The 11,002-nt window shown below is 40.1% G+C and overlaps 1 protein-coding gene across 1 annotated transcript; it reads right to left on the bottom strand.

Moving 5' to 3' along the window:
- Window positions 1-344: 344 nt before the first annotated feature.
- On the bottom strand, window positions 345-823 carry LOC145131294 (uncharacterized). Its single transcript, XM_079066008.1, has 2 exons — window positions 718-823; window positions 345-649 (listed from the first exon to the last, which is right to left on the bottom strand). Exons 1-2 carry the CDS (start codon window positions 821-823, stop codon window positions 345-347), a joined length of 411 nt encoding a protein of 136 aa, XP_078922134.1.
- Between the last annotated feature and the right edge of the window lie 10,179 nt (window positions 824-11,002).

Here is an 11,002-nt window from a genome sequence, read left to right as displayed (position 1 = left end):
TCCATGGATTTTAACCTCCATGGAGTATCCATGGGTCACCCCATGGACTTAGTCCAACATAAGGAATCTTGGATCACAAGCCCACATATATAAGAATGAATGATTTACACAATCAACCCATATATTTAATTAGTCTCCTTTTGATCACTTAATTAATTCCAAATTAATTCTTGATCAATACTAATTAAATAACCTTATTAATATATTAGAACTTATAATATATTAACCAACCTTAAGTGTTATTTCTCTCATTATAGTATATCCAAATGCATGATGCCATGCAACCCAAATGGACCATGCTGGGTCGGGTCAAGTCTTACCAATTATAGTTATGGACTTAGACATTAATCCAACACTATCATCGCCCCATTAAGGCTCAACCAATCCATCCCCGCGATAACCTTTCTCTCATGCAAAGGAATAGGAACCAGGTCGATCGGATAAGTATTTCGAAATAACACTAGAATACAAACCCGATAAACCATTGATGCTCTCATTGGATGATCGTCAACGATCTGCACCTCCAACGGATAATCAAGCTCCCCAGGAGGATCACCAAATCTCTTGCTGAGAGCAAGAGATACGAACGATCGAGTGGCGTCCGAATAAAAAAGAACCAATGTCAAAACACCGTTCACTAAGAATATCCCTATACAACCACAAACATATTAAGAAAAACAAATAAGAAGTAAAATGGGATAGAGAGAAGATACATACCAGTAACCACATCTGGCGATGCATGAGCCTCCTCGGCTGTCAGATGGAAAGCTCGAATCCTCACAACTGGTGTCACCGCCTTGCCCTGGCGACCGTCAGTATTCATCAATATAGCTGGAGTGGGTGTTGCAACCGCTCCTATTACTAAACTCGGGCAATTAGACTTCTTGTGGACCCTCTGATTGCAATGAAATCAAATCAGACTCGATACCTGGGTGTTGGAAGTACAATCTATACTGAAATGACCAGTCTTGTCGCACTTATAGCAACCCGAACCACACGCCCTACATATCTCATTGTGTGCCTTGCCGCATTTTCCACAACGGCTTCGGCCCTGGTGGCCCCTCAATCTGCAATCAAGAGTATTGGTCTTCTTCTTCGAACCGCCGGTTGTATGCACCTATTATGCCCTCCTATTTCTAATGTGCTCCAAATTGATATCCAATTCCCGGGATCTGGCTATCATATTCTTCAATATTTGACAAGCTAAAAAGCTAACAAACTCCCTAATATCCGCTCTCAGCATGTCGTGGTACCGCGTCTTCTTCATCCCCTCATCCGTAGCATACTGTCAAACTAACAAGGCTCTCTACCGGAACTTAGCAGTGATCTCCTCCAAAGTCTCATTACTCTGGCCCTGGTCCTAGAATTCCCTTGCCAGCTGTTTCACCTTTAAATCGGGTCATAAGTTAGGCCATTTCATGGCCTCAATAGCTAATGATCCTAAAGCATATCCAACCTTCTCCCACCAATCTCAGTCTCGCTCCCTCAGACAGCCTGCAGTGAACCTTACATTTGACCCATCGGGGAAGAAGGCAGTCATATGAGTGCTCTCCATGTTTACTATCCACCTCTTGGCGGCAATAGGGTCCTTCACCCGAAGGAAATCTGACGCCCCACATCCCCTAAATTCCTTGATGGAGAGAGTGCAAGCTTTGTGCTTCCCGACAACCAACTCTGTTCTAAAGCTCCAAAAAGTGTTCCTCTATCATCTTAATGATACCCTCCTTGATCATTCAGAACATCATCGGGATCGCATCGCGGATACCTATCGTAATATCAAATGCGATGAACTCGCGTAGTCCGTCGTCAATTGGTCTGGTTCCTGCGCCCGAACCAGATCCAGATCCCAAACCTTCTGCTCCACCACGTTTCATCACCATGTTGAAACACAATACATAAACAGTCAATCACTTCAGTAGTACGTGCCCAATAATACCTTCCACACCTATCTATAACTTTCTTTAGGAATGCCTCAAATTATGCAAGTCGCTTCACTACTATCAATTACTTCACTTGCACTATAGAGCACCCTATGTGTTAAAACATCTCTTAGGCATTCCAAGTGTTCCCTTCCCATCACTCTCCGCGATCAGCTGTAGAAAAGACTCCCACCAATACTTTCTAACTACCTCACGAATACAATTACATGTCACCGGTAACAGATAATTCTTCGACTCCTAGATCCCACCCCACAACAGTTGGGCTCAAACAAGAGCTGCGTAATAGGTTTGAACCTAACCTTTTAAAATGATCTAATCCCCACAATATGTAATTTGATATTTCTCTTAATAGTTAGCTGACACTACCGAAGTCCCTAAAAGCACAAACCAAGCAACATTCGAGCATTGAGTATTCCAATCCAATGCATCGCTTAATCAGGTCATCCTATCAAATATTCCAATCCGTACTAGCATGCAATTCTATGAGCTTAAACAATCAGGTATATAAAGGCATCTCTTCTTGTATTCTATCATGCAATCCTGAACAGATCCTTAGCCCTAATCTAGCATGCAATTCTCATATACTCATATCAAAATAATATCATAACTATGTGTGGGTATTTTGGGAAATACTTACTTGAGCTCGGCCGATTGCACGCATCACACCCTTTTTCTTTTCTGAAATAAATTTAGAAAAGTTGTTTTCTTTCAATAAATTTATCAAATCATCAGCTTGAGTTCAAACACACGCAAGAGTGTATCTTAATCCCTCAAACCAAGGAACTCATACCAAATTGTAACGTCCTAAAGAATTTAAGTAAAAATTTTCTATTTAAATCAAACAACCAACCAGTCAATCATTAAGAAAATCCCATCAGAGTATAAAACATGTCATATAATCATCAAAGTACAAAAGCATAAAATGAGGAATACTGGTGGATGCGGTGCAATCATGTCGGGTCCTTCCCTTTCGAACTTGAAGTACCCAAAACCATAAACATAAATCTGTAAGCACAAAGCTTAGTGAGTCTCGCCAAAATACCCCATACTAAAGATACATATCAGCGTGATGCTAAACCGGGTCTATTTCACCCCCATGTCTAATTCAACCCCTTCGGTATCTTTAAACCAGCAGGGGTCCATTTCACCCCCGAGTCTATTTCATCTCCTTCCGTATCTTTCAACCGGTACGGATCTATTTCACCCCTGAGTCTATTTAAATTCCTTCGGTATCGTTAAACTGGTACATGTCTATTTCATCCATCGGTCAATTTCAACTCCTTCAGTATCTTTCAACCGGTACAGGTCTATTTCACCCATATATCTAAACACACAATCATATCAGCAAGACTCACAAACACAACAAGCACGTACATGCATATCAACAAGGGTGACAAAGACAACTGTCATCCTACAAACATAATCTAGTAGGTCGGCATTGGTGCCTTCGACCCCCGAGTACAGTGAAAGGACTCACCTCTCAGTCGATACTCAGTTACTATTGCTCTCACTGCCAGAAAGATCGATGCTATGCACCACCAATACAATTACACAAGGTAACCCTCAACTCTTCTTCCAAAACTAGGAGTTTGACCAAAAGTAAACTTAAGTAAAAAAGTCAAGGGTCAAAGCCAACGGTCAATGTTGACTATAGTAAACCGCCATGTCGTGGCCTTCAAACTTCGAGACATCGGGATTTTACCAGTCGCCACACAGTGGCGACCTAAGGCCATGCCATGGGCACTAGGTTTCCAACAGCTTAATGGGTTATGCCATTTTCCTTTATTTAAAGAGCTCCAAAGCTTAGATCTGGTTCTAAACATGGTCTAGAAGGATAAATTTTCCAACTTTGTCCATTAGAACCACCCTAAAAGTTAGAAATTCCAAACCCTAGGTCCAGTAAGGCTAAATACAACAATGTCTTAACCATTAAGCCCTTATTCTGAAAAAGTCCTTAACGCAACCACTCAAGAAGGGTTTCTAATAACAGATCTAGCATAAAGGTGTGTGATTTATAAAAATGCATTTCCAATGAATGTCTTCAAGCCATAATGGGTCAAAAATACGAGATTTTGTAAAAAATCTCATGTATGGCTAAAAAACTCGACTACACTTCAGATCTAAACCCATAATCATACTAAATGTTCTAAAGATTCATAAAGTTGCAACCTTTATCAAGTCTCACCATTCCAACTATCAAGAACAAGAATATTATGGGCTAAAACTCAGGATCTAGCTACCTAGCATGATAAAAATCAAGTCTTGGACACTTACAAAGGTCCATAAGAGTGCTAGGGTGAAGAATGGAGACTTGTTTGTTGGATCTTAACTTCCTTTTCTTCCTTCTCTCTTCAAAACATCTAAGAACAACAAAAAGGGCTTCAATAATGAATGAAAGAGGTTAGGGTTTTCTTCAGAGATTTAGGAGGTTGATGGAGGATGACGGTGAGCAAACCCTAGCCTCCTCATTCCTTTAAATATGGGTGTAACCCATAAATATAGGGTTTCATTAAATTCACATGCCATGTCGTTACCCTTATAGCCACACCGTGACGGGTCATTAAACCTCGCGACCAAGAACACAATCGCCACTCCGTGGTGAAGATCCACCACACCATGGCCACCCTAGAATGAAATTCAAACGTCAACATAGAATCTCATACCTGACAAGGGTGGGTGTTACATAGTTTCTCGTCCTTATTTTCATATGATTAAATGATTTTGTTAAAATCACAACTCTTTCATACGGACACCGTTTTTGGCATTTTTTTCTTAAAATTCTTATCTTAAAGAGTACTATGATTTTCCTTTTCGTGACTTTACCTAAAAGTCAATCATTCCCTTCGTAACTTTTTACGTCATACAACCCTTATGTGTCACTGACTTTTATATCTTATACAAATTATATCTAATTCATGCGGAGTCAGATTTTTATCAAAATTTATATTTCCGGGATCGGGATGATGTGTACTTTCAATATATATATATATATATATATATATATATATATATATATGTGTGTGTGTGTGTGTGTGTGTTTTTGCGCACTTATTTTTATGATTTACGAATGATTCAGTTGAATTTTTTTCTATTTTTCTTAAATACGAAACTTGTATTATATAGTCTGCAACGCGCACTTTTATAGATTATCTTATTCAAGGATTTAATTTTAATAATTATTACTTATTATGTGTAGTTCGAATTTGCGGATGTTGAATAACAACCCCAAGAATGTCTGGAAATGATACACACATGGTCTGATGTATCTCATACTTATAAGAAGCAAGGCTATGGGTACAAAAGCATGAAATTCTTAAGGATAACTAGATCCAACACAAAACAACATCAAGGTAGAAACTTTATACCTTCTGAAAAAAGGATAAGTAGATGAACCTTCTGGATCTACACTAATTTAAGCTCCCAAATGGTTCCACAATGCTCTTCTTCCTTCAAAGGAGAACACAAAACACTCTAAAGACTCAATACTCAGAAATGGGGATTACGGTTTCTAAGGAGGTCGTTGGGGACCCCTTGAATAGGGCTTAATACCCCAAGATTAGGGTTTTAGTTTTGGGCTCCTATGCCCTACATAGATCATTTAAATCAAGTGTCCAAACTTCCTCCTATTGCCAGCATAGGATACTATCATACGCCCAATGTAGGGTATAATTTGTTGAAACTACGCTTTTAAAGCAAGTAAAAATAATACCTCAAAGATCAGGTGTTACCATGTATATATATATATATATATATATATATATATATATATATATATATATATATATATATATTGTAACGTCCCGAAAATCACGACATAAATTTTTTTAGATTAATAAATCATTAATAAATTTCTTTCCCATAAAACTAGGTAATCATAATTTAGCAAAACATCATTAAATCAGAGTAATTCACAGAATACAGAAACATGTGGTGTGTGCTCTTGCTATCATCTTGACCTCTTCCATTTGAAAATCGGAGTACCTGAAACACAAAATGAGAATCGTAAGCACAAAGCATAGTGAGTTTCCCCAAAAATACCACATAATATAAAACCACAAAATGTCATGCAACATACATATATTTGACATGGGCTACCCCCATGGTCTTGACCTGGAATGCCTTGGGCTCTCCCTATGATATGATATACATGTGTCATGCGTTACCCCCATGGTCTTGACCTGGAATGCCATGGGCTTCCCCCATGGTCTGATATCCAAGTTCCATGGGCTACCTCCATGGTATTTCATGTAAGTATCATAGAGACATGTAGCATTCCACATAGCAAGTAATGGGCCGACATTGGTGCCTTCGACGCATGGATATAGTGAGAAAACTCACCTCCACAGCTGAACCCATGAATAAATCATTGACTGCTGATTCGCTAGAATCCCCTCGCTATCAAACAATTAACACCCAATTAAGATTTGGGTTCCAAACTGAATCTAATAATCCATATATTGAGTAAAACGACCATTTTACCCCTCACCTAGTTTGGTGCAAAACTAAGGCCCAAACTCCCCATCACAAAGGCCCACAAACCAGTCATCATCCAAAGCCCACTTATGGCCCAAATTTCCAAATTAGGCCCAAACCCTTACATGGACATACCCTAAAGCCCATTAACTTTTTCTAATCCAAAACACATATTCTCAGCTGACCCAATAACACCCCAAGCAACGAAGCCCAAGAGATAGCCCAAACCAAATCCCGAACACACCAAGGCCATTTCGACCCAGTACGCAGGGCGTATAGGCACGTACGTGCAACGTATTCGCTTGAAGGCTTGTACGCTAAGCGTACCTGCTTGTACGTCGAACGTACTTTCCCTTATTCTACCCAAACTCGATTCTCACTTAATCCATTAAGATAAATCTTCCAAATCATAGATCTGACCTCCTTGAGCTGAAATACCATGTAAAGTTGCCAACTTTACGTTCATACATGGCTAAAAGAAGCTCTTAAACTTAAAAGGGACTTAATGGTTGACTTAATGCATGCATGACTTCATAATACACATAAAGTTGACACCTTTATTCTCAAGGATACCGAAACAAACTCAGATCTGAAAGGATGAGCCCTTAAACAACCTAACTCATCCATAACTCAAAATGTAACACCTGGTTCCTGGTACGTATTTAAATTCAAATAAGTTCATGTTTTGCTCTGGGACTGGGCGAGTTGGAGGCCCAACTCATCGAGTAGACTCGATTTTGACCGGGAGGTTTAGTGACCTACTCGACGATTCGGGGGACCGACTCGACGAGTAGAAGCTGTCTGGATGAAACCCTAATATTTAGGGTTTGCACCCTATTTAAACGACTTATTCTGCCTCAAACCTGCCCCCATCGTCCCTCCCAACCCAAAGAACCCCTAACTCGTGACCCTAAGCCTTTATTGAGTGTTCTTAAGCTTTTTAGTGCCTTTTGTGTGTGTTTGAAGTTGGAAAAGGAGAAGGAAGCTTGGGAGATCAAGAGAGAGCAAGTAGATCCAAAAGTCTTGGCACATTTCCTGGTCATTTGAGGTATAAAGCTGATACCTTGGATATTCATTACTTAGATCTTGATTTGGGCCTATTTTCTACCTTTTTCTAAGCTTTAGTGAAGTTATACTTGGATTTGTGTGTATATTTGGAGTTGTACTTCCGATTTGGAACTATTGAGGATTCCTATGGCATAAAGGTGCCAACTCTTATGGCCATGGGAGACCCATGCAACATATAAACCCCTTTTTATGGATTTTTGAGCCAAGAAACTCATGCATGGACATCAAGTTTGTGACTTTACGTATAATATGGACCCTAGGAGGTCAGATCTATGATTTGTATGCGTTACGACCGATTAAAATCGAATGTATAGTTTTGGACAAAGAGGGACTCGGCGATTCGCTTAGGTGACTCGGCGATTCGGGTCGCAGTTTCCCCAAAATGACTTCTCGAAGTGGTCTTTGATTGAGTTGAAGGAAAACTCAGCCTGCTGGGGTTAGTTATGGAATTGTAGATCAAAGGACTTGACGAGTTCAAGGATGAACTCGGCGAGTTCAAGGCAATGTCCCAACCACATGAAGACGGACCCGACGAGTTCAGGGAGAACTCGGCGAGTCATAGACTAAATACCTTCATACAGATGAAGATGAACTCGACGAGTTCAAGAACGAACTCGGCGAGTCAGTTGAAGAAGGTCCCGATGTTTTTTCAAGGAGAACTCATCGAGCTCTTGTTAGACTCAAAGAGTAGGGACGAGATTGTATCATTTTGTGGACGTGGGGACTCGACTAGTTGGTGGACCAACTCGGCGAGTCGAGTCTACCAAAGTTGACTTTGACCAAGGTTTTGACCTTGACTTTGACTTGGACTTGAGTTAACCCATTTAAGGGTTATGAGTATGAAATGGTAATTTAGAAAGGATGTTGTGTAGGGATTGAGGAGTCGAGAAGAGTTGATTTCCATACCGAGGACAGTGTAGACACTACTCGACATTGAGGTGAGTTACCTTCCAGTAAGAGTGGGTCTAAGGCACCAAGGCCGACCCACTAGTATTTGATTATAGTTGAGATGATTGTCTTTGTGATAATTGTCTGGTTTACTATTATCTGATTTGTTCTATGTGCCACTATGATATGTTCTAGGTGATAGTGGTAGTAGGAGGAGAATAGTCCCCCGATTCCGTCGTTAGGACCGAAGGGTAGGTTGGACACCCCTGATATATCTGACAGCATGATTATGATATGTTATTATGTGTAATAGAAATAGGGGGTGAAATAGTCCCCATGACCGGGTGAGATAGACCGGAGGGTAGGCAGGCACCCCATAATGGCCTGACACGGGTAGGTCAGCACCCCGTAATGGCTTGACATGGGTAGGTCAACACCCCAGACTGGCTTGACATGGGTAGGTCAGGTACCCCAGAATTGCCTGGTAGTATGTATGTTGTATGGTATGTGGTTTGATGGGGGAACTCACTAAGCTTTGTGCTTACGGTTTACAGTTTTGGTTTCAGGTACTTCTTCATCTAAGGGGAAGGAGTCGGCAGGGTAGCAGCGCATCGCACACACATAATTCCACATTTGATAACCCTGGCATTGTACTCTGACATTATTCTATTTGACATTAAGGTTTTTGAGACATGTAACTATGGTTTTGTGGTTTGATGTGATATCAATAATGTTTTCCTCAAACAATTTTACAAGTAATATAACTAAAAACAAGAAATTTTTGGTCTTGATTTTTGGGATGTTACACAAATAGAAGACCAAAATCCTAATAAACTAGAAATGAAGAGATCTAATCATACATAAGCCAAGATCTAAACTCGATACCTCAAAAAGCATCCCCACACGGTGATGATTTTGGATCCAAAGCTTTCCCACCAAGTAAAATAACTTCAAGCTTCCCTTCTTTCCTTCCCAAGGGAAAAAAATGAGCATCAAAGCCTCCCAATAGCCCAAGAACACCTCCAAGAGGCTACAAGGTCGATTTAGGGTTTTTAGAGTATGTAGGTTGACTTAGAAATGAAGGAAAGAGGCTAACATTAAGCTTATATATGGTACAAATATAGAATTTAGGGTTTCACACCAAACCACATACGCCCAGCGTACAAGGTCTTACACCCCAATCCGGACTTCGTATTACACTAAGCGTACAGCTCCATACACAAGGCGTAGTCCCCTTCGCATAAGTACACCCCGCATACTCCCTTGGTACGCCCCGCGCACTAGGGTTTTCCCGTAAACCCTAATTCAGTCCAAAGGCCATAACTTTCTCGATACAACTCCGATTCCGACCATCCTTATAACCATGAAAAGGTAACAAGAAGCTCTATGCTTTAAACAACTCATACCTGCCTTACAATAACCCTAACAAACATCCAACTTACATAAAATCCCGAGCTGACAATTTTCCAAAATACCTTTGACTCGAAAACTAACTTAGAATGCTCGAATCATCCCAATACCATCACCCACACCCAAATGGGTAGCGATTTAGAACAGGGAGTTACAACTCTCCCACACTTAAATTAAATTTTTTCCCCGAAATCAGCCCTTACCATTCCTGACACGTCAAACAACCTGAGCCACACCACAACAATCCTGAGTATACCAATGCCTTACCAAGGAAATCGAAACCAACCCTGGCTGAATTCTACAAACCCGGAGAAGAATGAATCCTTATTTCCTCGTAGAAAACCACCTCTACTCAATCAAAAAGCTAAAGTCTTGAGATGGTCTGACTCCCTGACAGATCTCCCACACTGAACCACTACCATGAAAATTCCACAATGAATTCTAGACAAAACAAAACACTTCAAACCCTTGAGGCTTCCATACGGAAACCAAAATAACTGACCTTATACGGTTGCAAAACACTTATACTTGACATAGGGCTCAGATAATCCTTTGAGTAGATGATGTTGGATATAGTGTCTAAGTCCATAACTATATTTGGTATGTACTTGACCCGACCCGGCATGGTCCATTTGGGTTGCACTTCACCCGAACAATTTATGGATAATCGTTTGAGAATAGTATAAGTTATGATTTGTTAATATATTATAAGTCCTAATATATTAATATAAAATCATATTATTTAAATAGTATTGATCTATAATTAATTTAGAATTAATTTAGGGATCAAAAGTATGACTAATTAAATATGGGCTCTTGTATTTATATAGTGTGGGCTAATGCTTATTTGGAATGGGCTAGGCTTGCATGGAAAGTCCATGGATACTCCATGGAGATTTAACCCATGGATCTCATGGAAATGAAAAGACATGGGTATTAGGGTTTACATGGATGCAACCCTAATCCACCACACTATAAAAAGGAGGCTTTGGTTCTTGAAATAACACTAGTTGATGTGTGTAAACTAAGAGGGTTGATTTCAAGAAGTTTGTGACTATTCTCTCAAGTTTCCAAGTTTGTGGTGATTTGTGACTTCCATTTGAGGCATCCACATTATTGGTGCTAGGCTCTAAAACTCCAAGCAATCAACTACAACTACAAGGTAAGTAATTCTACTAGCTCTATTTGATTCAAGTTCCCCATGCCATGCTAGATAGGATAAG

Source organism: Lactuca virosa, chromosome 1 (genome assembly GCF_052849685.1).
Source record: "Lactuca virosa cultivar CGN04683 chromosome 1, Lactuca_virosa_CGN04683_v6, whole genome shotgun sequence".
NCBI classification, from domain to species: Eukaryota; Viridiplantae; Streptophyta; class Magnoliopsida; order Asterales; family Asteraceae; genus Lactuca; species Lactuca virosa.
This window is presented reverse-complemented; position numbering and strand designations above follow the sequence as displayed.